The 27,157-nt window shown below is 47.9% G+C and overlaps 1 protein-coding gene across 1 annotated transcript in view; it reads left to right on the forward strand.

The window, feature by feature from the left end:
- Positions 1-447: 447 nt before the first annotated feature.
- The window catches only part of LIPC (lipase C, hepatic type), a gene marked incomplete at its 5' end in the record, with an annotated part of 148,563 nt that continues 121,853 nt past the window's right edge, over positions 448-27,157 (forward strand). The window contains one exon of the mRNA XM_080690841.1: positions 448-532. Within this exon, the coding sequence (XP_080546967.1) occupies positions 448-532 (85 nt within the window). The remainder of the gene's footprint in view (positions 533-27,157) is intronic.

Consider the following 27,157-nt stretch of genomic DNA (forward strand, 5'->3'; position numbering starts at 1 on the left):
GGCCCGTTTCTTGTTCTTTGAGCTTAGCCTCTAATTCGAATACCTCATCTGTGAGACCACAACCCTCTTGCAATGCTGTCAGAAAGACTTAGGCAATGTGGAAGCCACCTAACCCTGACCTTTGGCAGAACTTCCAAACACAACACATTAACTTGCAATTGATTAATCTGGAACTGTGACCTTGGCCAAAGAAGTTAAGACTAAAGGACAAGGTATTTTCTTTTCAAACTCTATCGGAATAAAAAGCACTTTTGTGAAACAATCTCTTGGTATTATATATAGTTAGGTCTGGGGTAGGGGCAGCAAGGTATGTGCCTGAACATTAGACATGTTCAAAGGTTAATAATTAATGGGCAGCTTTCCCTAGCAAAGTATCAATAGGCATTCTGGTCTCTTTAGCTCCAGACATTAGCAAAAAGACCTCAGACCCAGGATAAGACAGGAGAAATGGGAAGACCCCTCCGCGTCTCCGTTTTCTTGGTTTCTTGCATCGTCATCCAATCGAGTGTCCATGGACAAAGCCTGGCACCAGGTAAGAGCCTCTTTTCTCTGAGATGGACAGAGATTTTTCTGTCTAAAATGTGTGTCACAAAGAATGACTGTGTGGGATGATATTTGCTTCAGAGCACTCCAGGTGGTTCTATTGGCGGTATCCCAGGTTCACAGAGCCCGTATAGCACTCTGTAAACAGGCAGGACCGGAATTTTAGAGAACTACTCTGGGAGCAGAAGTCTTCTAAGAGCGCCTGCCGCCAAGTCTCTCGCATGTCTGGTTTGAAAGCAGTCGTGCTAAGACCTCTCCAGCGGAGAATGCTCTGAAGGACTCGGGTCTTCCTTGGCGTCTGATGTGTGGCTGGGGAGCACAGCACGCAAAGAAATGCTCTGTCTTGTTGGGGTTGCTGGATTGCCTGGCTCTCTCCAAAGAGAGACTCGGGTCAAAAGTAGAGATGGAATTGCACATTTTCTAGTCTAATTATTCTTTTTTTTTTTTTTTGCCAAAGTTTTACTCTGAGACTGAAGCATCCATCAGCAGTCCTGCTTGTTTTGTTTGTAACTTTGTAAACTAGACAAATGGCCAAAAACAGCCACATGCTTGATCAGGAAAGTGCAGTTGGGATTGCAGACTAAACAGTGCATGAGGTCGATAGACGGCAAATATGGAACAAGCTGAGCTGGGTGCGATGGCGCACGCCTGGGATCCTGGGACTTGGGAGGCTGAGACCGCAGGATCACAGGTTCACAGCCAGCCTCAGCGACCTAGGAAGGCCCGCTGCAACTTAGTGAGACCTTGTTTCAAAATAAAATAAAATAGGACTGGGCGGGGGGTAGCTTAGAGGTAGAATGTTCCTAGATTCAATCCCAAATATAAGAAAGAGAAAGAGAAGAAGAAAGGATGAGAGAGAGAGAGAGAGAGAGAGAGAGAGAGAGAGAGAGAGAGAGAGAGAGAGAATGAATTACCTGAACTTATTTGACCAAATTAGATGAATGTTTGGGATTTGTTTTTGTGCTGGTTACTGGTTGGGAGTTACTAATGCTGTGGTAAAGACTTAGATTTTCTTTCTTTCCTTAAGACTATATTTGAAGGGAGTTTCAAAATCTTTGTGAATCAGAACTTTATTAACAGGGTGTGTACCTAAAAACTCCAGAAGGGTTTTCCCTATTTAAGAAAAAGAGCTGTCCCTTTGCATTTGATCATTATTTTATATCCTCGGTCAGTTACTAACTTAGTTATACTAATGACTACCATTCACTGAGCTTTTCATGTGCCCAGCACTATACTAATTATTTTGTGTACAACATTTCATTCATAAGGCTATGTCTAAAAATGGCCAGTATGTAATAACTAGGGGCGTATAGGCCTGAAATATTGGATTTGTTTATTTTTTAGTAAAGGGTAACATATCTAAAAAAGTAACATACATCTAAAAAGTGTAACATACATCTAAAAAGTCCCCAATAAATTTTCATAAACCAGACCAGCATCCCCAAAGCCTCTCTTGTAAACCCCTTGAGGCTGAGCACATACATACACTGCCCTGCCTGCTGAGGGCCTTTTTGTTCATGGAAATGCACCAAATGTGCTCTCCTGCATCCGGCTCCTTTGATCCAAGCTTGTTTGTGAGAGTCATCCGTGACCATTCATGTAGCTCATTCATTCTCATTCATTCTCATCGCTGGAGCGTGCGTGGTGTTAAACACCCACCCTTCCTTCCTGCCTCCTCCTACTGATTGGCCCAGCCTGCTTTAGCACTTATCAGGGCTGAGGTAGAGGCTGAAGGGAGGATATTTCTGGATACTGTCCAGATTTTTCTCAAAAACCTCATCATCCTGCTGCTTCCAAGGTCCTGGTACCCAAAAGCTGAGGGAAGTGATCGTGCTTAGCTGGAGGACTCCTCTGGAAAGAGGAGCAGAGTCCAGAGGACTCTCGCTTCCCAAAAGCAGCATATCTTGGCAGAATTCTTTCTGCAAGGCATGAGCCCATCTGTGAGCACGTGGCTGCTGTGACATCTTCCTGGGGAAACAGCAGGGATGCCGGCATCCTATGGCGGAGCATTTGGCAGATGGGTATCTATCCCAGCGGCTCTCAGCAAGGGCAGTTTTGCCTGCCAAGGGACATTCTGTAATGTCTGGAGATGTTTTTGGAGAGAGAGACAGAGAGAGAGGCAGAGACAGAGACAGAGAAAGAGAGAGCACGCTTTCCTTCCAGCCTCTAGTGAGGAGAGGCCCAGGATACCTCCAGCATGCTCTAATGCACAGGAGAGCCCTTACAATGAATTATCTGACCCGGAATGCCAGGGCTGAGAAGCCAGTCTACACCCAGCTTCACCTGTCACCAATCAAAGGCCGGGAAGAATGTCCTCTAGGGACCCTTCCTCCCCAGCGCCTCCCCTCCGAGCCCACTTTTTTGGGATTACTAATGCCACTTTACTAACGCATTTGCTAATGTACTGTGCACCCAACACGTGCCAGGACCACGTGCCTGAGTCTCCGTGGCTGGTCAGAGCAGAGCGGCGGAGCCCCTGGAGGCTTGATGGGTCTCTGGGGCCACAGACCTCTCCATTGTACCCCTGCAATGATCTGATAACCAGAGGCCTCCAGACAAACTTGTTCTGGGTTCCTCTCACCGGGAGTCAGAGGGGACCGTGGACCCCCCTGACACTGAACTAACTCCACACTGATGTTACCACCAGAGCCAACACTGCTCCAAAGGTAGCTGTCCCGGGCCCTGGAGCCCGGCTGCCGTGGCCTCAGGCGCCTCCCCTGCCCTTTGACCCCCACCAGGCTGCCAAAGCCCGTCAGTTCAGTCGCCGGGTCATGCAACACACAGGACTGTTGCCACACACAGGCGTGGGGTGCAGCCCGAACATCCTGGTCCCGGGCCACCTTTAACTCTCCCCCAATTGCTGAGGACTCCAAAGAGCTACTTTTATGTGAGATTATCAATATTTGTCATATTAGAAATTAAAACTGAGAAGTCTTATATTTGCTAATGCCTTTTTTTGTACTGAAGATTGAACCCGGGGCAATTTACTTCCAAACTACACCTCCATCTCTATTTTATTTTAAAGCAGGGCCTCGCCAAGTTGCTGAGGCTGACCTCCAGCCTGAGATCCTCCCGTCTCAGCCTCCCGAGCACGAGGATTACAGGCGCGTGCCAGCATGCCTGACTGCTAATGCTTTATAAAATGACAATGATAAACTCATCACACCTTAGCATATATAACATAACTTTATGGGAAACTTGCATTTTCCCAAAAATTAACCAAAAAAATGAGTCAGAAGAGTGACTTTTTTTTACAAAGAACGTTTGTAAGTCTGTTTAGTATCTGGCTTGATACAAGACTGCTGGGTTCTCTTCTCTGCTTCTGTAGTCAGTCGGTAGTCATATGCTGCTTTCATTGATGTCTGTGAGACAACGTGGCCTCCACTGGGAAGGGGAGGACATCCTCGGTGACGCCGGGGCTTGGCCACGTCTTGAGAACACTGTACTTGGGCAGTCAGCACACACAGCAGCTCACTGTGGAGGCCAGTGGCGTGGAGCAGAGCTGCAGAGGGGGCAGCCATCTGCCCTGGAAGTTGGCAACAGAGAGGTTTTGCCCCTAGAGAATTAAGTACAATATTAGAGCCAAAAATTGGTCTATGCCCAGTATGATGTCAAGCACCTGTAATCTCAGTACTTGAGAAGCTGAGACAGGAGGATCACAGGTTCATAGTTGCTCTCAACAACTTAGTGAGACCCTCAGCAACTCAGTGAGACCCTGTTTCAAATAAAAAAATAAAATAAGTATGGTTGGGTGTGTATCTCAGAGGCTTTAGAATGTCCCTGGGTTCAGCCTCCAGTACCAAAACCAATATTTATAAAATATTTTAAAAGTTGATGTACCTTTCATTATCACAATTCTAAATAATGTCAGTGATAAAAAAAAAACAAAACTCTTCCCAGTAAAAATAGCTTTGTGGTCTAAGTTAAAAAAGAACACCAGCCGGAGCGGTGGCGCACGTTTGTAATCCCAGCATTCGGGAGGCTGAGACCGGAGGATCATGGTTCGCGAACGGCCTCAGCTACTCAGTGAGGCCCTCCGCAACTTAGTGAGACCTGGTTTCAAAATAAGGAATAAAAAAATAGGACAGGGGGTGTAGCTCAAAGGTAGAATGCCCCTGGGTTCCACCCCCAGACCCGCAAATAAATAAATAAATAAATAAATCACCTACGGTTGCTGTTGAGTTTGATATATATATATATATATATATATATATATATATATATATATGTAAATTATCACATTTTTACTACTTATCCTCTAATAAAGAGCGTTCTACAATAGCACTAATTTAAAGGCCTCCAGTTCCGCAGTGGCCCCGGCACCCACAGAGGAGAGGCCCGTGCTCTGGCAGGCGTGAGCACGCTGAGCGTACTCCCTCACGTGGAGGCCGTGTGTCACCAGCCCCAGTGGTGCCGACGATGACCTGTTTCCGCCTTTAAATCATAAACACAAAACAGGAAGTGACGCATGGTGGTTGTAAAGGCAAAAACACAGAACTTGAATTACTTTAATGTGGGCCTCCTATGTAATACCCACCCCACCCAAAGAGTTTTTGTGTTCCAGAGTGTGTGTGTGTGTGTGTGTGTGTGTGTGTGTGTGTGTGTTACTGGGATGGAACGTAAGAACTTTCTACCTCCAGGCCTCTTTTATTTTTTTATTTGGAAACAGGATCTCGCTAAGTTTCTGAGAGCCTCGCTATGTTGCTGAGGCTGACTTCGAACCTACGATTCTCCTGTCTCAGCCTCCCAAGTACTGGGATTACAAGTGTGCGCCACCACGCCCAGCTTGTGTTTCAAATTTAAAGCAATGAAACAGATCGTGAACTAGTTGTAAGAATTGGTTTGGAAAGGAAATATTTTTACTGTATTTGAACAAAAGCTTACTCTTTTTAGCTGTTCATTGCTTCAAAACTAAAGATTGAATAAAAAAAATAGGATTTTTGCATGTGCTACTAAAATTATTTTGTCTTTGGAACAGACAAAAATGATATTAAAATGTCAGATTTTATGTGTCAAATACACTGTATGAGGCAGACACTGAGTCTCATGAAGGAGATAAGATGTGTATATAAGTTGTTCTCAACCAGAGCACGGAATGTAAGTCCCACTACAGAGGAAGGAGACACGAGAGTCCACCCCCAAGTGCAGGGTACACGGTGCTTCCTGGAGCAGCGGCGCTCAACAGGGACTTGCAGGGTGGAGCCTGGACGAAAAAGAACAAGGCTTTGCTTGTGCAGAAGCAAAGGTGCTCGCGTTTCTCAAGCCCAAACATCTTCCAAAAGGAGGTCATCTATTAAGAAGGAGAGGGAGGAAGGGGGAGGAGGACCAGGAGGACCAGGAGGATGAGGAGGAGTTGTTGTTGGAGGATGAGGAGGCGTTGTTGTTGTTCATAGAAATACTCTTTAAACTGCAACAAATTAGAAGTAACTCAAGTGTTGAACAATAAAGGATAGAATCTGACTATTGCTAAGTCTATCTTTAAATAAACACTGTTTTAAATATCTCCTACTAAAAGTTCCAGATACTTTTGGGGTGATAATGATGCAGTTCAGAAATGAAAGGCTTAAGCCAGGCATGGTGGTACAGTCTACGACCCCAGTACTTAGGAGGCCGGGACAGGAGGATCGCAGGTTCATGGCTAGCCTCAGCAACTTAACAAGACACTGTTTCAAAATAAAAACTAAAAGGGCTGAGGGTAGAGTTCAGAGGTAGAACACCTGGGTTTAACCCCAAGGAAGGGAGAGAGGGAGGCCTTATTGCCAGTCCTGAGACATTCATATTTTAATACAGAGAGCTGAAGAGTCCTGAGGCCTCCTGCAATGGCTCCAATATTGTCTGTAAGTACATTTTGGATAGGTGACAAAAGTTACAACTTTTGAAAAATTATCAAAAGGACTTGTGATCTCCCCAAAATTTTGATACTAACTAGTCCTATAGTTCTTAAAAATAAGTATCCGGATGAATGGATAATGTAAATGTGGTATATACACACAATGGAATTTTACTCAGCCATGAAGAAGAACACAATTATGTAATTTGCAGGAAAATTAATGGATTTAGAGAATCTTAGGCTAATCGAGAGCCACCAGTCCCAGAAAGCCAAGGGTCAAACGTTTTCTTTCATCTGTGGAAGCCAGAGAGAAAACAGGAAGTGAAAAGGACCTCAGTCAAACAAGGAGAGAAACCAGTAAACAGTGAAAGGGGGTTGTGGAGAGTGGAAAATGGGGACGGAGGAAGGGGACAGTCAAGTAAGGTGACATCCATACCAGGTTCCACTACCGACCTCACTAACGTGTACAGAGGGAGCAAGAGCTCGCACACGCCACGTGCTGTGTGCATGTATGTTTGTATCACTTTGAACCTCACTAGCATGTAGAATTACACTGTACCAATAAAAGTATAAAAATAATATAAGGATTTTTTTTTTTTTGGTGGTTCTGGGGTTCCTTCTCCAGGCTACACTCCCAGACCTATTCTTACATTTTTATTTGGAAACAGGGTCTCCTAAGCCAGCGCGCGCGGTTGGCTTCGAACCTGCGCGATCCTCCTGTCTCTGCTTCCCAAGCGGGGGGATTACAAGCGTGCGCCACCACGCCCGGCCTAAGGATATTTTATATGCAATAATATGGGGGGAAATGGGATGAGATAACCTACATGTTGAGTCCTAACTATGTAAAAAGTATGTGTGTGTATGTTACTAGAGATTAGAAGCATATTAAGGATACGTAAAAAGTTTTAAGACATTAAGGGTTTTATTGGGGGAGTGTTGAAATGTATGAGAAAACAAAATAAAATCAATGACCCTGTCAGTTGCAATTAAATGAATCCTGGATTTTTCCCCGGGCCACTGGGAAAGAGGCCTTGCATACAGACCCGGCCCCTCTGCCCACCCTTGCAGGCTCAGAGCGCTGTCCTAGGGACCGCCGCTCCAGACAGGGGCCCACCTGTACAGGGCGTTGTTCATGACTAATGTCTGAGGTGGCAGCCAGAGATGGGACTCACCCACCACGGGGTGCCCACAGATCAGAACAGCCCTGCATTCTCAGAGGATCCTTTTCCCTGCTCAAGAGCCCTTCCCTCCCACTGCCCCACTGGGCCCAGGCTGATCTGGTCTGGAGGCCTCCTGAGCGTGCCTGCCTTTCACAAGGACCCAGGACTTGAACCCACTGTCTTTAACTCTGAGCCCAGTAAACAGAGAGAAACTGCGGGGTGATTGTTTAGGCAGGGGCTGGGGGCAGGCCAAAGCCAGCCTGCAGTCCAGTCTCCCAATCCCCACCAGGCCTCCCCCGCCCCATCTATAGTCTATACCAGCTGCCACAGGCTGCAGGGGTGCTGGCTACCCACCCGTGGCTGGGCGGCAGGAGGAGGGAGAGGCCAGCCTGGTGTGAGGCCTGCTCCACAGACAGAGCTAAACATCTCCAGTTAATTCATCGCAAAGCATGTGAGCACCCTGCCCTCAGCCCGAGGTGCCCCTGACTCCCATGGGCTCCACACTGGGCCCTGGTTCCAGGGAGGGTGTCCATTTGAGGGTGGGGCCTTCTCAGCTGAGAACTGGGGTCCAGCCTATCAGGGAAATCTGGACTCCACCAAGGGGCCCTAGGAGCTGTGGCTGGACTGCTGCAGCTCCAGAGGGAGAAACAGACGGTGGGCGGAGCCCAGCCAGCTTGCAAGGGAGGAGGCGCCGCGGTTACAGGGGCAGTGGGGCGCAAGCAGGCATGGAGCTTGGGACCCGAGACAAACTCCTGTAGGTCAGACACCAGAGGGGATCCTGGGTGCTGCCTGGCTTCTCTAGAGAAGGTGCGGTTCTCGGAAATGGCCACTAGGGGGCGCAGTGACGTCTCCGCGGCTTCTGGGTTTCAGGAGAGGGTTTCAGGCTGGATGATTCTGGAAAACTCGGCTGCTAGTTAATCTCATTTTCCAATCAGTTTTTTACTCTATTTCCAGAAACACTCATAGTTTTTTTTTTGTTTGTTTTTTGTTTTGTTTTGTTTTGCGGTACTGGAGATGGAACCCAGAGGCATTCTACCTCCAAATGACACTCCCAGCCCTATTTTTAATTTCTTTCTTTCTTTCTTTCTTTCTTTCTTTCTTTCTTTATTGCGGGTGAGGGGATGGAACCCAGGGGCATTTGACCTCCGAGCTACACCCCCTGCCCTATTTTTTTTATTATTCTTTATTTTGAAACAGGGTGTCACTAAGTTGCAGAGGGCCTCACTAAGTAGCTGAGGCTGTCCACAAACTGTGATCCTCTGGTCTCAGCCTCCCTAATGCTGGGATTACAAGCGTGCACCACCATTTATTTTTTATTTTGAAACAGGGTCTCACTGAGTTGCAAAGGGCCTCACTAAGTAGCTGAGGCTGGCCGCTAAGTAGCTGAGGTTAACCCGGATCCTACTGTTTCAGCCTCCCGAATGCTGGGATTACAAGCGTGCGCCACCACACCAGGCACAGAAACACTCATAGTTTTTATTTTTCCCCAACGAGGCTTGGGGAGTGAGTAAGAAAAGGTTAAAACTGAATCACATGTGGAGGATAGGACGCCTTCCTGGAGCAGGCGCAACACGCGGGCCCCATAGTTGGAGCTCGCCTGCCCTGATCGGAGCATGCTGTGCATCAACTGAGTAGAGCTGGGCAGCCATGAAAGGAAAACCATGTTCATGGAAGTATGTAGGTGGCAGCAGCCTCACCCTCTGAGTGGAGAAGAAGGCAGAGCTCTGAGTTATATGTGTCCTGTGATTGTAACTGTGAAAACATGTACTGGAGAACAAATACTGGAGAAAATGTACAAAAAGTTTGAACTTCAGTTAGGTCTGAATTTTTGTTTCCCAAACTGTATGTTTTTAGCACTGTATGTATATTTACTTTGGTGATTTGAATAATTTAAAAATACATTTACTTCAAAATGATAAAATGAAGGGGTTTGACTTGAACAGCTGTTCTGGAACCTTAGTGCATCAGGACCACCTGGAAGCTTATTACAAAGATTTCCAGGCTTCACCTGTAGAGTTTCTGACTGGGTGGGTGGACGGTATGCCTGGAGGTTAACATTTCTAGCAGGTTCTGAGTGAGAGAGAGGCTGGCCTGGGGACCACAGAAAACCATGAGAAAAACAAAAACAGTTCCTGGAAAAACCAAGGCTCAAACCTGAGTTTCCCGACTTCCAGATTCCTAAGGCACTGTTTCTTCCCTCAGTAACAAGGCAAGATATTCATTAAAAAGGCATTCCTCTAAAATAAAACATCATACTGAAAAGAAAGCAGTTCTTGAAAAATTCCCAAGTTGAGACTCACTTGTATTAGGTAAAAATAATGGTCAATGTACTAGCTAATAACCATCACTCTGAGCTAGTCCTTGGCAGCCCTGATAATAGGGTTGAAGAAATTCTTTTCAGGTGAGCAGGGCCTGTAGGTTCTCAGTTGACTAGGACTGGCCTTTTCTTTCTGTGACTGTGAAAAACTTTCCAGCTTCCTTGTCCCAGGAGAAAGCAACAGGGTGAAGAAAGCATACTGTTTTATACGGGAGCCTGACAAGATCAGTGGCCGCAAGTGACAGCACTGGTTAACCACCCGCAGTGTGCTGGCCTGGGCAGTACAAAGGAGCGCAAAACACAACTGCATCCACCTCGGGCCAGGCAGACCAAAGCTTCTGTCTGACGGTCTCCAGCCCCTTACAGGAGTATGTGTGTGTGTGTGTGTGTGTGTGTGTGTGTGTGTGTGTGTATGTGTGTGTGTGTATTGATTGCATAATTTCCAAAAAATGTAATAAGCGAGCCCATGGCATTATGCATAAAACATGACCAGAGCCTTGAGGCCAGAGATCGCTTGAGAGTCTTCAGCGGGGAGGTGATATTCGAACTGAGTCTAGAAGGAAGAGAAGTGGAAGGACCTTGCCAACAAAAGGAAAAATATGGGCCAGCTTAGCTACAAGCCAAGGCCTGAAAATTACAGTGAATTGGAACTCCATGAGACCTTGGAATGGCCCACACATAAAAAGAGGAGCCTGGGACAGGCCTTCAGAGGCCAGCCTTGGGAGTTTGGCCCTCCAGGCCTCTACTGAGGCTGGAGATTGAGAAAGGGAGGAACTGGGGACTGTCAGGCTGGGCTGATAGCCTTATCTCCCGGGTTGGCTGTGCCCCTCCCTGAAGTGGGTGGGTTATCGGCAGGGAAAGGCAGGGGTGAGGCTCAGCAGTCTCTGGTCCTGCCCCCAAGAACACTCTGCGCTTCCTCCAGGGAAACCTCACCCAGCCCTGGGCAAGTCTCTAAAGCTTTCCCGTTAATTGCTACTTCAAACATTAAATTACAGGAGAGATTTACCCAGGAAACGAAAGCAGGAACGTAGAACAAAAGACTGAATAAGAATCTTCCATCTTAGGATCCCTTATTCTGATCTGAAAGGGAAGCCATTTGGAAATTCTGCGCCATACTAGCTTATAGACCAAGAGCAATTTTGTCTTTGAAAGTCCACTCCTACCTGCGCTACGTCACTGGGTATCAACAGGACTGACAGGAGAGGCCGTCGTAGTGCCAAGAAACCTGTGGTGGTCACCTCCCCTGGTGTTACGGGAGGGGGGGGGGATATGGAGGCAGACTGGTGGCTCACACAATAGGCCTTTTTTTCCTTGTGATTTTAGGAGCCCGAGGTCAGGATGTCACAGGGCTGGTGTCTTCTGAGTCCTATCTCCTGGGCTGTCTGATGGCAGCTTTCTCTTTGTCTTGATGTGACATTAGCATTTTGGTGTATCTGCCTTATAGTTGTATGTCTGGGTCCTAATCTCCGCCTCTTATAAGGACAGCCAGTCCTATGGGATGAGGGTCTGCCCCAGTGACCTCGTTTAACCTGAAACACCCCCACAAAGACCCTACCTCCCCAGACAGTCGCAGCCTGAGGTGCTGAGGTCAGGACTTCAGCACGGAGTGTGAGACACTCAGCCCTAACAGCCAGCAAGCGCTGTTTTCACGTGTCCATGCTGACACAGCTCCCGGGCTCGATCCTGGGGGTTCTGTGGATACTGCAAACATATCTTTATTCCCCTCAGGCTGCAGCAACTCTTTTCAGAGTTAGAAAAGAGGCTTATAAATATCCATGAGATTAGAAAGAGAGTAGGAAGTCTACGCCAGGCCCAAGCAGGGGCCTTTGCTGAGGGGGACGGGGCAGGAGGCAATGGCCCAGCTGGGGCAGAGAAGCCAGCTGCGCTGCACAGGGGAGGGGGCCTCTCCTTTCAACGGAGTGATTAAGACTTTCTGGCAGCACAAGCAATAGCTGGCAGGAAACCAAGAAAGAGCCATTTATCTGGCTCATGTGGGTAAGTGATAAAGCTCACCCCCTACGCAGCGCCGGCAGGGCCCACCATGGCGGGGACGTGCTCAGGGCCGCCCCAGACGTGTGATCTCTGCTCTGTGAGCTATCCCCAGACAACCGCCCAGGCTCGGCCAAGAAAACAGGGCCAAGGCCAGCTGCCCCTTCTGGAATGGCTGCTTCCCTTCCCTCACCCCTGCCAAACTCAAAGGGAAGGGTGGAGAGGGCATCCCAGGACCCAAAGATGGAACGGGAGCCACAGGGCAGACGCACTGCTCCACCTCCTGTCTGCGCTGTGGGCTCCCGGCTCAGCAGAAGTAAACCTTGGACTCCTGAGCGAGACTCGGTGACCAAAGGGAGCGGGGGTCTGGAGTCTAAAGGCCGGGGTCTGAGTCCCAGCTGCCTCGCCTTACACCCGCGGCCTTGGGTAAATCTCTGCGGGGCGACTCACCTGGGTGAGTCATTACCAGCGAGGGGACCTGTAGAGCCCCACTGGGCCGTGCTGAGGATGAGTAAGATTGTATGAGACACTGAGCAACTTTTCATTGCGTTTGTAAGCGCCTGTTTACGAAGTCGTCCTATCATTATACCTGACCCCCGTCCTACTCCCAGGAGTTCCCTAGGTTTTATTACAGATGTGTTCAAATAGCAAAAGGAGTTTAAAGGAAGGTACACTGGATTACCATACTCCCTCCAGATAGACTCAACACTCTGGCGTATTTGCTCTTACCTCTCTAGGTATTCATGCATATGTGGACTGCAGAGCGCCCTGAGAGGTGAAGCAGGGGAGACTCACACACCTACATCTACATGTTCCATTGAAAACATGGGCATCACGATGCTTCAGTCTTAAATATAATACATCAGCCTTCATCTTTTAATAGGAACGTTCTCCCACGTAGTCCAATACCATTGCCTAAGAAAATTAAAGATAAGTTTGTAGTATCCAGTATCTAGTCCATGTTCAAATTTTCCCAGCTGTTCCAAGAATCTTATGTGTGGCATTTTCAAACCAGGACTGAGTCAGGATCCCCCAGTTGCCTGTTGTATCTCTTAGTCTTTCCAGGGCGTTGAGGTTGGAAGAGTCCCGAGTGCCCAGCCAGGTGTGGTAGCACACACCTACAAGCCTGGTACTTGGGAGGCCAAGACAGGAGGATTGCAGGTTTGTGAACAGCCTCAGTAACTTAGGCCCTCTGCAACTTAGTGAGATCCTGTTTCAAAATAAAAAAATAAAACAGGAGGTATCACTTGGAGGTAGAACATCCCTGGGTTCCACCCCCGGTACCACAAAAATAAAAGTCCTACGTGCTTGGTGCCAACACTTGCACACGCCCACACGGCCCCTGCCCTGGCCCTTCCTGATCTCTCTCCTGAGTCACCTGACCATTTCTCTAATTATCTACCTGGGCGTCTCTCTGCCTGCTGGGCGGCCAGCAAGCACCTCCGGGGGAGGGCTTCTTCATGGCCTGCCCAGGCCTGCTTGGCCCTGGCAAATGAGTATCGCATTATCAACATGAACTTTTACGTGAGTTTAGTCATTTCGTTGGGCAAATTCCACACCTTGGCTGAAATCATGGAAAACGCCCCACGGTAGAGGAGACTTAGAGCCAGTCCTGCCCTGCTTCCCACCCAGAAAGACAGGGACTCTGAGGTCACCCGGGCTCTTGTGTAGAGTCTCTGCTTGATCCTTGAGGTGGAGGGATGGATGGAAAGGAAGAGGCGCAGATAGAGTCAACACAGAAGCGTGGGGCATCTGAGAAGCTGGCTCTGTTCCCTGACGGATCTTACAGAAGCGAATCTAAGTCCTTTGGGTTTCCATGGAGCCAGGAAGCAACTTCCAGATGAGCGAGAGTGGGAGGAGAATGTATGTCACACCAGTGTTGTTTCCTTGCGTACAAATTCCCCACGGTGCTCACTACCTTGAGGGAGCCCCCGCCCCTTCAGATGATGCTATCTAACGCAGAGCTTCTCAAACTTTACCGTGCACACAAGGCCCTGGGGGGCTCGATCGGATGAACATTCTTCTTGGGCAAGCCTGGGGTGGGCTCCAGGATCCTGCATAGCTAACAAGTGTCTGGCAGATGTCAATGCTGCAGGTCCCCAAGCCACACTTGGAAAAGCAATGTTCTAAAGAACACTAACTAGCTCCACATCTACTCAGCGAACTACTAATTAGCACCGACCACTGGACTTGGGCAGTGTGCTAGCACCAGAGGAGAGGGCAGCGGGGAGAAACCCGAGGATGAGCAAGACAGGCCTTCTCTCCATCTGCCGCAGGAGCCTTGTCGCGATGCCTAGCAGGTTGCAGACATTGGCTTAATTCTTACAACAACCTATAATCTATAAAATCTATATAGCAGGAGATTTTTTAAATTCTTGTTTTGTTTTCTTTTTTGGGTTTTTGTTGTTGTTGTTGTTGTTGTTGTTGTTGTTGTTGTTGTTGTTTTTGTAGTACTGGGGTTCCTGGAAGCCCTTCTGCCTCCGGGCTATACTCCCAGACCTATTTTATACTTTTTTGTTTTTGGAAACAGGGTCTCTTAAGCCAGCCAGGCTAACTTCGAACCTGTGCGATCCTCCTGTCTCCGCCTTCCAAGCGCAGGGATTACAAACGCGCACCCCCACGCCTGGCTAAATTCTTGTTTTACCTATGAAGAAACTGGGGCTGGCACAGCCTCACCGTCATGTCCTGACTAGTGAATGGAAAGGTGCAATGTGAGTCGAGGTCTCCGTGATTCCAGGGTCTGCACAGCTCCTCCCTGGGGCTCTGTGTCCCCAGCACTCTATCCCAAGCACTTCTCCCCAAGTCCTGATGGGGGAGGCACAGGGAGAGAGAGAGAGAGAGAGAGGGCCCCATGGTGGCCCTGGAGCAGCAGAGGGGCAGGAGCAGGCCTCAGGCGCCAGTTGGCCACCAGAGAGGGCGATGGCACCTCGGTCCGTTGCTCGAGGCTGCCTCCTCAGGATGCGCTCTCTGTTTCAGGTCATTCGGTTGGCTGGTGAGGCCCGAGGCCGCTGCTACAAGTTCCTACTGTGGTCAGACACTGCCCACACCACCAAACTTCAGCCACAAGTTATGGTCCAGATTTTGTCACTGATTGGCTGTGTGCCTTTCGGTAATTACTGCCCTCCCTGGACCATGACGGCCAAGAGTTCTTCGTGGTCCTTCCGGTCTGATAAAAGCTCTCCAAGCTCCTCTTCCAGCTCTCTGGCCAGCTGTGGTGAAAGCGCTCATAACATCGCTGCTCAGGGTGCCCCGCCCATCTTCTGAGTCAGGCCCAGGAGCCCCTGGGGCTCACACCACGGTCCCCTTCTCCTACCCAACTTCACACATGCTGGCTGGGTGCATGTTCTGGGGCTGGCCCAGTGCTCTGAGCTAGGAGGCCAAGGCAAACCAAAGCTTTCACTTCCTGGGGAGAAGACCTCAGCCAGACCACAGGGGCTCTGGCCCTGGGGACACAGATCAGAGCCCTGGCACACCAAGGCGGGGCGCACAGGACCCAGCAGCCGCAGCACCACCTGTCCGGCCCTGCCCTGCCAGGCGCTTTCCCCAGAACACTCCATTGAGTTCCCCACAGACTCATGATATAGATGCTATAATTATCCCTATTTTAAAAGGGAGATGGCCGAGGCTCTAATTCAGTTGTAGAGAACTATCTAGCATGCATGAGGCCCTGGGTTCCATCCCCTGTGCACAGGGGAGAAAGAGAGGAAGAGAGAGAGAGAGAAGAGAGAGAGGAGAGAGAGAGGGAGAGGGAGAGGGAGAGGGAGAGAGAGAGAGAGAGAGGGAGAGGGAGAGAGAGAGAGAGAGAGAGAGAGAGAGAGAGAGGGAGAGAGAGAGAGAGAGGGGCAGGCGCAAAGAGGGCAAATGACCAGCTCAAAGTCACATCGTTAATAAGGCCTTAATGAGAAAACATCTCCACTCAGCAGTAAACAGGAAGCTGGAGGCCGTTGTCTGTAGTTGAATCCCAAGCAGACACAGAGTGATGACTGGAGAGAGGCCTCTGGTCCCCCTGAAGGCCCCGGCCGGGCTCAGACTGGCCACACATTGTGGGCAAGCCTGCGTCCATGAGAAGCAGAGACCCAGGCGGAGGGCGTGGCCGCCGTACTACTTACTGGGTGATGCACAGGCCGCGGGGGCATCAGCAGGGTGGCCGCCCACAGAGGAGGGACACTTAGTCGGCTGCGGAGACCCCCGAGCCCCAAGCCCTTCCTAGATGGCTGCTCAGAAGCCGCTGTATGCACCCCAGGCTCAGTGCTCCGCTAACCCTGTCTTGCTCCTCATCTGGGTAGTGGGGTGCTAAGAAGCATGTTAGAAGCCATGAGTTAGTGCTTAATGGGTCAGTGGAGTGTGTTTCAAAGCTGTTCCATGGAGATCCACGGCAGTGGCAGATCTCTCCTTTCTCATTCGATGGCATAGAATTAAAATGCCACCCAACATTCTCTCCTAAAGAAATTGAGATTTATGGGTCACTGTCAATATCAACACCGTTAGGCATTATTTGAAAGTCGGCTTGCTTCTTGGGATTGATTGCTATTTGAAAGATAAATGTGGCTTTATAATCCATGCGGGTTGCTAGGAGGGATGGGTCTGAATGTTTCTTCCCTGGAGACGATTTCTATTTCATCTTTTTCTGTTTTGTCTGGTAGTGTGAGCCCTGCCCTACCCCCATCTCTCAGATATTCCAATATTCTCTGACGCTCTGGAATAATGACAAGAGAAGCCAACCTGCCCTTGGTCCAGGGCCACTAGCATGGCAATCTGGGGAGACCCTCCACAATTCATCAGCACGAGCTCAAGCACACACAGGAATCTGAGCCAGGCTTGAGACTCCCATGGAGGGGCTGGAGGAGCAAGAGGCGGTCTCCCCTTGAAAGCTCCCAGCCTTTGTGCTGCTGGAGGGGGTGTGGAGACTGAGGCAGGCCTGAAATCATTTTGATCAGTGGGTCTCATGCTTGAGCCTGAGGAGCCCGCTATAGCACAGGTCGCTGTGTTCAGTAAGTCTAGGGGAGGGCCCAGAAATGTGCAGCTCCAGCAAGGTCCCCGGTGATACCAATACTGAGGCCAGATTCGAATCCCAGCTGAGGATCCGCTGAGAACAAGAGTGGGGTGTTAAAGGCCGTGAGCAGGCATGATGAGGCCAAGGCCAAGTTTGGCGCTCTAGGAAAACAGCACCGTCTAGAAGGAAGGTCATTACATCTCACTGGGTGACATGTAATCTGAATTCTTTTCTATGGACTCCTCCTTTAAAGGCTAATTTCCATCAGTAGGCTGTGAGTCCGAATCTATCTTAGAAGTGCACTGCAGTGCTGACTCACCCACGGCTCGGATGGCCTGCCAGCCGGTGCTTCCTAAGAAGATGAAGGTGCCGGCGGGCCGAGATCCCGCCCCTGGAACGTTTCGGTGACTGTTGGATGAAAGTTGTACGTAGGTCCCTGGTGTTGATAAAGAGGTCCCTAAGAGATTTTCTCTGCATCAGTCAGAGTTTTCAAGTGAAATTGGTCCCAGAGGAACGAAGGAGGTGTAGTCTAACAATGCTGGGGCTCATGTTGAATACCAGAAGGCCCTTGGAGGCAGGTGAGTTTTTGTTCTGCACCAGGGACCCTACACTGCAAGTCTCAACGTGGCTGGAGTTGCAGCGTTACCAGCGCTGCCTTCCTTCTCCAGGAAGTATGCTGGAAAGAATCCTTGTGCCTGAATCCAGGATGCCCCAGACCCTCCCCATGAGAGCGCGGTGCCCGCAGAAGTCGTCACGTGGAAGTCGCTCCTTCGAGGCAGGTATCAGAGCAAAGGCCCCCACCCTCACGGGCTGGGAGGCTGTTACAGAGACCTGGCCAGGGGGACAGGCAGAGGGATGGGCGGAAATGAACAGACCTGGATAGAAGAAAAAGGGCAGGTAAGAATACCTGGTTATATCAGTTGGAACACTGGGTCAGAAGGACAGAAATCAAACTCAAACTGACTTCAGCAAAAGGAGGGCTCGTTACTCACACGACAGTGGTGTCCAAAACAAAGGCTTCAGCTGCAGCTGTGACCCTAATCGTCACCATGCCTGTCCATTCTCTCTCCACCCCTTCTTCTTTCCTCCCCATCTCTCCATGATGGTCCTTGAGAGCCCCAGATTTCCTTGGTCCTTAGAATTTAAAATTCCAGAGAAACTATGCCTTATCACATACCTCCAGCAAGTGTTCTAGAAAGGACTCTGCCTAGCTGCTTACCCCTGGGTGGATGGCCGTTTGCAGGAGGGTGGGACTTCGGGCTATTTTAGGAATAATGCCCAAATGGTAGGATGTACTTCACTAAAACCAGACTGCGCAGGATCGAGGCAGGGGTGGGGGCTTCTCCCTGAGAAGGGGGCGCCAGCTGGACTGCAGAGGAGTGGCTGAGTCCTGAGGACAAGCAGGGACACAGGCGCTCCTGCTTCTACATGGCAATAGTGGCTTCTCTGGGCCGCGCACATCGGTCCCCTGGTCAGAGGTGCCGTCCCTGGGCAGCACAGGCCTCAGGAGCAGGGTGAAATCCAGGATGATGTCACAGCCACTTGAGGGACTGGGCCTTCAGTTCCTTCCATAACATGCAGGAGGACCAAGGCAACTCGACAGCGCTGTTTTTTCCAGAGACAACAAATGGGTGAAATGCAGGGTCAGCATTTGCATCGTTCCCTAGGGTGCCCAGAGGCCTGTGTGTAAATGCACACTTCAGGATCCTTCGGCCTATTCCAGCATCCTCAGATTGTGGTACCCAGACTAGCAGCAGCAGCAGCAGCACCTGGGAGCACAGCTCATTTGAAATGCAAATTCTCCATCCCACCCCAGACCTACGGAATCAGAAACTCCAGGTATAGGCCCAGCAGTCTGTTTTAACAAGTCCCCCAACTGGTTCCACCAAAAATTTGAGAACCATTGCTCTATGGATATATTTGATTTGATTTACTCGGTTCTAAGGGACCAACTGAAATTAAGATTTATTTTACAGGTCTATTGAGCAGCCTGACTTCAGAACGGTATAAATGTGAACGTTTTCTACTTCTCCTACCCCAGCTTCAATCATGCACTATCATGTCTTTTTTTTATCCTTTAATAGTATCTTGGACAGATTTCTTAACTTTTGATGAGTCTTCTTGTCACAGTTCGGAGACAAGTAGGTTCTTCTCAGCTAGTTTAGAAAAAAAAGGCTCGTGAGACTTCCAGTTGAAACTCTTAAAAGTTTTTTTTTTGGGGGGGCGTGGTACTGGGGGTGGAACCCAGAGGCTTTTCTACCACCGGGCTATACTCCTAGACCTATTTTTTATATTTTATTTGGAAACAGGGTCTCACTAAGTTGCTGAAAGCCTCACTAAGTAGCTGAGGCTGGCTTCAAACCTGTGTGATCCTCCTGTCTCAGCCTCCCAAGCATGAGGCGTACAAGCGTGCGCCACCATGCCCAGCTCATTGTTGTTGTTTTTACAAGCAGACAGAGAGAGAAAGGGGAGATAAGAGAGAGGGTTACTCCTGAGGAAGGGCATGGTGGAGAGCTCAGAGACTCTGCTTTCTCTTGGAACCTCTGACTTTAACCTCTTATCTGAGTTGTTATGCTGACCACTCACTTTCCCACCAAAGGCAGGTGCAGCCAGCCCACCTGCCAAGGCCGAGTCACAGAGAAAGGGGGTCACTGTGGTGGGGTGTAGCAGGAAGGCTGTGTATAATCTCTCTGCCCAGATGCAGAAATATAGGCTCTATTTTTGCATTTTTTTCTGTACAAGGACAGGCCAATCTGACATCACAAATCGGGGTTTAGCTCCATAAAAAGATATATGGTATCTTTTAGCCCCCTTTAATTTTAAGGTCTGGCTAGGCATAATCCCAGTACTTGGGAGGCTGAGAAGGGAGGATCACAGGTTTGCAGTCAGGTTGGCAGTTGAGGCAGAGGGCCTCACTTAAGTAGCTTAAGAATGAAAAAATAGGTCTGTGGGTGTAGCTCAGAGGTAGAATGCCCCCGGGTTCAATCCTCAGTACAGAAAAAAGAAAAGGCATTAAGGTCTGTAACTTCCTCCTCTCCTTGCCATGCTTGCTTGCAGAGTATGGAACAGACTAGGCCTTGTAAGAAGCTCAAACAGCAGGCTGGAAAAAGGAGGAAGCAGCCTGTTTTAACCCTTTAAATGCTGCTCTGCTTTGGGACAGGGCATGGTGTGAAATTATCTACCCATTCTCAGATCACTATTATTAAAAAGTCTTTCTTTAGGCTTTCTCCTAAAGCCTCGATCTCACATGGACATCCTTCCTCCTTCATAACAGAGATGGGGTTTGCAGTGAGGAGGGCTGAGACAGGGCTGCTCTTTCATTCCTCTGCCCACTGGAGTCCTGAGCATGAGTCAAAGGAGAGAGCCCAGAACTGGTTGTGGAAAAGCTACCCTCCCTTTTCCGAGCCTGGCCCCTCTGGGTGGTGGAGGGACAGACAGGGGCACAGAGACCTCGGTCCTTGGTTGTCCTTTCTCTGGTTCACTCTGATCCAATCTGCTGCTGGTGGCCTTGATGCACACAACGGTGCCTGTGAGGACCGTGTATGTGGTTCCCCCATCAGTGTGACCCCAGACCATTTCACACAGAGAAGGGCAGCTGCGGCCCCACCCCAGCCTCTCCAGTGATCCATGCCCTCCCAGACAGAGCCTCAGAAACTCCAGGGGTCTTCCCCACCCTCAGAAGGCCAAAGGAAACTGAAGTGGGGGTCCTGCTGCGGCTGGACTGTTCCCTTCCACACTCGGGCTGAATTTCATTTCCACTGTGATGGTCCAGGGAGGTGGGAACGTGAAGACGCCACGACAACTCCTGTCATTAATGGATTCATGCTGTTATTAGGGAAATGGCTTTGAGATCCGGGAAGCAACTCTATAATAGAAGTGAGTTCTCTCGCGCACACGGACTCCCTTGCCCCTACCCTCTCTGCTCCACAGAGGCTGGCTTGCCCTCCCGCCATGCCGTACTGCAGCAAGAAGGCCGTCCCAAAGCCTCCCCGCAGGCTTGGACTTCCTGGCCTGCGGAGCTATGAGCTACATAACCTTCTCTTGTTTATAATTCCCCTGGTCTGAGGTGTTCTGTCACAGCAACAGGAAACAGACTGAGACAGAGCCCACTCCTCAAACACACCACCCACAGACCCTCCTCTTCCACACAAATGCCTACGGATACAGGCCAAACTCTCCCTAGACCATGAGGCCAAGAGTTTTGTCACATCAGCAAACGTCCAGCCTGCAGCAATAGGCCAACTCCTGCCTCCCACAGGCACCTCGTCCTGCATTCTTGGTAGGTCACTCTGAAGGCTCCCCGGTTTGACTCCAAGAGGAGAGCAGCATGGGAGTGAAAGGTACAAAGTACTCCCCCAGTAGCTCCTGTGTGTGTATGTTTCTACTTGGTATTGAGCCCAGAGGCATTCTACCTCCGGGCTACACCCCCAGCCCATTTTATTTTAATTTTTTATTGGTGTATTATATTCATACATCATATTGGGGTAAAAAAAAAACTTGTGTGTACACACATGTACACATCACTGATTTAACCCCTTATTTTTTGTTTTGAAACACCATCACTGCTAGGCTGCTGACAATCTCACTACGTTGCGGAAGCTGTCCTTGAACCTGTGATGCTTCTGTCTTCGTCTCCATAGTACTGGGGTGACAGGCATGGTTTACCACACCCAGCTTGTAACTCCTACTCTCTTCTCCCATGTGTCCTATCTATTGGCTGTGGAAGGGAGGGATAGTAACTGGCCCGCTTCTTTGGCAGCCTTGGAGTTGGGAGAATCCAGCTCAAATTGCTGCTCCCCCATCTTGTCTCATACAGGGATGGAACCCAAAGGCATTCTTCCGAGCTACACTTCTAGTTCTTTTCATTTTTAATTTTGAAACAGGGAACCTCTATGTTGCTGATACTGGCCTTACACCTGCAGTCCTCCTCTCTCAACCTCCAAGTGCTGGGATTACAGCTGTGCGCCACCATGCCCAGCAGCAACTCTCGAGGCTGTGGCTGCTTAGTGCCTGGTGTCTTCAGCAGAGGTTCTGTGCCAGTCCTTCTGACGGCCCGCCCATACTAGATATCTGCAACATGTTTTCACATAGTTTGCTTCAGTGGACCTCACAGTGATCCCCTGAGGCATTTAACCTACAAGGAAACTGCTCAAAGAGGTTAAGTGACAAGCCCTAGTCACTGCCCCGTGGTAATGGCAGGATGGGAAGCCAGCCCAGTGGCTCCTGTGCACCTGCCCCTCTTTGTGTTCATGCGGATGTCCCCACACTTGTCTCCCAGCTGTAAGCACTTGTCAGAGAAATAACTTGTTTCCAGGGCCACTAGGATACTGACAGGGGAGGGTTTGAAGCTGGGATTTCTTAGAGAAAGCATCAGCTGGCTCGGGTGGGTCATGCACAGAAGATGCCACGTGGACACTGACCATCATCTTTGCAGGCTGAGGGCACGTGGCCCCAGGGAGCCCTGAGTTGGCTTCATTGGCCAGCACCATGCTCAGGTGAGGTCAGGGTAGGGCTTTAAGTTAGCACTTCCAGAGAGCTGGGCTTTGTGGCTGAAGGCCAGACCTTGGGTTCCAGATCCATGGTGCCATCTGTGCCTTCCGGCTGGCTCTATCCAAAATGGCTCAGATCCGCTGTGGTGGGCGGGGGTCATGGTTACACTCCCATAGTGTCCTCGGTGCCCTATAATTTCCTAGTCGACATTTGGGTTGGTACCACTGCTTCACAGGGACCTTCTTTCTTCAAGTTTAAGTCTTCTGAGGAGCACGAGACCCTCCCATGTCCTCGTCTTGGGCAGAGCCTCCCCAGGGCTGAAGTTCAGTGAGATGGGATCACTTGGGCTGGGATCATACTTCTCCCCTGAAGATCAAAGCCCTCACCCTCCATAGGGCCAGTTGTTAAGCTTTCAAGAGCTTTGCAAGCTGATTTTTAAACATACCCATTATTTTAAAACAAAATCATAAAACTTAAAATAAAATGTTATGATAAAAAGTTATATAAGAACTCAAGCTGGGCATGGTGGCGCACGCTTGTAATCCCTGCGCTTGGGAGGCAGAGACAGGTTCAAAGCCAGCTGCACTAGCTTAGGAGACACTGTTTCAAAAAAAAAATATATATATATATATCATAGGTCTGGGAGTGTAGCCTGGAGGTAGAAGGGTTTCCAGGAACCCTAGTACCACCAAAATAAATAAATAAATAAATAAATAAATAAATAAATAAATAAATAAACAAATTCAAAACTACTCTATTCCTAAGTATTTTGCTATGACTTTCTATTATCAGTGCCCTTGGTGGGTCTTTACATTTATGGTAAAAATAATCATGTGCTAAAAATGCATCTCCTCCCAACTCCATGTCCAGTAACATTTCCCCTGTAACACGTAGTGGTCATGAAAGTTGTATTTATACATGGAAATTACAAACACTGCATGTACATCAGGATTTGATCTGTTGTTTTGTTGACTATGTACAGCAAGAGTTGGCAAAGTTTTTTCTATAAAAGGCCAGGCACAGAGCAGGGCGTGGTGGCACACGCTTGTAATCCCAGTACTTGGGAGGCTGAGACAGGAGGATCGGGGACAGCCTCAGCTACTTAGTGAGGCCCTCTGCAACTTAGTGAGACCCTGCTTCAAAATAAAGAATAAAAATAGGGCTGAGGTGTAGCTCAGAGGTAGAATGCCCCTGGGTTTCATCCCCAGACCTGCAAAAAGAAAAAAAAAAAGAAAAAAAGTAGGCAGTAAATATATATTCCCTTTATAGGCCATAAGACCTGTGTTGCAAACAGTAGATACACAAGTGGACATAGTATATTCCAATAAAACTTTATTTATATAAACAAAAGTGGGCCAAATATATTAAGCTATAGATTGCTGGCCCCTGATGTAGACACAAGAAAGTCATAAAGAGAAGGTAAATATAAAGATTACTTATTAAACTTGAAGCATATGGTGTCTATAATTGTTCCTATTGTATGTAACACAAAAATATTTTTTTAAGTGGGCAAAAGATTTTAATACACACTTTACTACAGAAGATATACAATAGCCAGTAAGAAGCCGGGCATGGTAGCACACACTTATAATCCCAGCGCTTGGGAGGCTGAGACAGGAGGATCGAACAGGTTCAAAGCCAGCCTCAGCTACTTAGTGAGACCCTATTTTCAAATAAAATATAAAATAGGTTTGGGAGTGTACCCTGGAGTAAGAAAGCCCCTAATACCACACACACACACACACACACACACACACACACACACACACACACACAATGAAAATAAAAATTTAGTGCCAGGCATGGTGGCACATGCCTGTAATCCTAGTACTTGGGAGGCTGAGGCAAAAGGATTGCAAGTTGGAGGACAATCTCAGCAACCTGGCAAGACCCTGTTTCAAAAGAAGAAAAAGAAAAGGACTGGGCTGGATGTAGTTTGGAGGTACAATGCCCTTGGGTTCAATCCTCAGCACCAAAACTCAAATTTAAAAAATGCTCAGCCTCTCTATTCATTTCTTAACAACTTGGTTATTTATTTATTTATTTATTTATTTATTTATTTATTTATTTATTTATTTTTGCGGGTTTGGGGATGGAACCCAGGGGCATTTGACCTCTGAGTTACACCTTCTGCCCTATTTTTTTTACTCTTTATTTTGAAATAGGGTCTCACTAAGTTGCGGAGGGTCTCACTAAGAAGCTGAGGCTGTCCACTAACCCCGATCCCCTAGTCTCAGTTTCCTGAATGCTGGGATTACAAGTGTGCGGCACCATGCCCAGATAACAGTTTGGGTTTTTTTTGTTTTTGTTTTTGTTTTTTATTGGTGCAATGTATTCATATATCATAATGGTATAAAGAAAATACTTTTGTACACATACATGCACATATCGCCCAGTTAGCCCCTACCCGATCCCCACTCCGTTCCCTCCCCATCCCTCCTTCCCATGCTTGGCTTAGTAGTTGACATCTAGTTTTATAGCAATTTATCCAATATTAACGATGATAATCTCACATAACAGTTTCATTTGTCTGATACCAAGCTTTTGATGACTAAAGATAACATTTCAATATTTCTTTTTGCTTTCTTTCTTACCAGAGAATATTTTTTTCTTTTTTTTTTTAGGTGAAACTATCATACATTATTTATTTACTTTTCAGAAAAAATCTATCCTGATATGGAATATGGACTCTAGATACCCAAAACAATCTCGAAAAAGAACAAAACTAGAAGATGTTTATTTTCTGATTTCAAACCATATAAAGCTACAATAATTGAAACAGTGTAGTACTGTTATAAAGGCAGATATATAGACCATTGGAGTTAAATAAAAGCCTAGAGATAAATTCTTTCATATATTGTCAAGTTATTTTTGACAAGCTTTCCACGAACATTTGGTGGAGGAAATAATATTCTTTTAACTAAATATTGTTGAAAAATAATAATTATAAATCTTAAGACTATAAACTTTTAGAAGAAAATCTGGGTCATAAAACCTCACAACATTGAAATTGGCAGTGATTTCTTGGATATTATTTCAATGGCACAGGCAACAAAAGGGTAAATAAACTCCCTAAAAAAAATTAAAAAACTGTATATCCAAAGACAATGTAAACAGAGTTAAAAGTTACTGATAGAATGGGATAAAATATTTCCAAATGCTATATCTGAAGGTATATTAATATTCCAAATAGAAATCCTAAAAATTAGCAACAATAAAAGCAAACAATACAATTTAGAGATAGGTAAAAGACTAACATAAATAATGAATCTCCACAGATAACCAGTCTTAGTTGTCTGTTGGATGGAAAATCTTGTTCATCTGGTTCTGGTGTGTGTTACCTATTTCTTCTTTGTAGTTAATCTCTTTGAGTATTTTCTCTAGCGCTGGTTTTGAAGACATAAATTCCTTCAGTTTCTGTTTGTCGTGGAAGCTTCTTATTTCCCCATCTAATTTGATAGAAAGTTTTGCTGGGTAGGAAATTTTTGGCTGGAAGTTGTTTTCTTTCAGAGTTTGGAATATGTTACTCCAAGCCCTTCTGGCTCTCATGACTTGGTTTGGGAAGTCTGGAGTGATTCTAATTGGTTTGCCTCTGAATGTCACTTGGCCTTTTGTTTTTGTTGCCTTTAAGATTCTCTGCTTGGCTTCCACATTGGTCATTTTGACAATTATGTGGCGTGGGGATCCTCTTCTCTGATTCTCTCTAAAGGGAGTTCTATAAGTTTCCTGGACCTGTGTATCAACCTCTTGCTCTACGTTTGGAAATTTTTCTGCTATTACTTTTTTGAAAAGATTGTTGATCCCTTTGGTTTCACCTTCTTTTCCCTCCTCTATTCCAATTATTCTTAGGTTAGCTCTCTTAAAATGGGCCCATATTTCTTCAATGTCAAATTCCTGCTGTCGGATTTTTTTTCTAAATTAGAAACTATGCGTTCATTTATTGAATGATCATCTTCTAGGAGCAAGATTCTATTCTCCATGTGGTCTAATCGGTTGTTTGTACTTTGAATTGAGGCCTTTACTTCATTAATTGCATCCTTTATCTCTCTTTGGCTCTCTCTGAGTTCTTTTCGAAACACCTCTATTATTTCTACAGTTATTTTCCTGATTTGATCTTCTAGAAATCTCTGAATTTCTGTTTTATCGGGTTCTGATGTTGTGGGGTTGTGGGCATTCATTGCTCCATTGTTATTCCTCTTTCCCATGATTTTGGAAGTTTGTGCCTTCTCTGGGTTCTTCCCTGGGTCACTACGACTTCACTTAAGGTGCTCTGGATCTCGAGTCTGTGGCATCTCAGTCACCACTACTCCTTTACTGGGTTGTATTGCAGAGTCTCAGACCCTGGAAGTCAATCGAGGCTGCTTTAGACCATGGGGGGTGCCAGGTTGGGCGTTCTCCTATGGTATGATATCTCTGCCACCACCACTCCCCCACTGGGTCAAGTCCCTGGGAGTACAGTACTGGGATTTCTCCTCTAGGGGCCACAATTTGACTCACTGTTGTTGAGTGCGCAGATGGAGCTGTTGTGAACTCGGTGAATTCGCTGCTGCTGCCACTGGTGGCAATATGGCACCGCTGCCACGCCCTCGTCCGTGAGGCTGGCGTATTTCTTTTCTGTTTTTGAGCTCCGCTCTGAGTCCCTGCATGGTGTGCTGAGCCCAGCCTCTGGGAGCTTTAGATGCTCCCTGTGCCGAGAAATCTGCCAAATCCCGCCCAGCTGATTCGCAGCAGCTCACCTCGGCTCGCTGTCCGCCGCTCCTCTCTGGAGACTGGTGGGCTGTTGAGTGCGTTGGTCTGGTGCCGTCCGGTGAGCTTGCTGCTGCCGCCGGCAGTAA

Source organism: Muscardinus avellanarius (assembly GCF_963383645.1).
Source record: "Muscardinus avellanarius genome assembly, chromosome: 3".
In the NCBI taxonomy this organism is placed as follows: Eukaryota; Metazoa; Chordata; class Mammalia; order Rodentia; family Gliridae; genus Muscardinus; species Muscardinus avellanarius.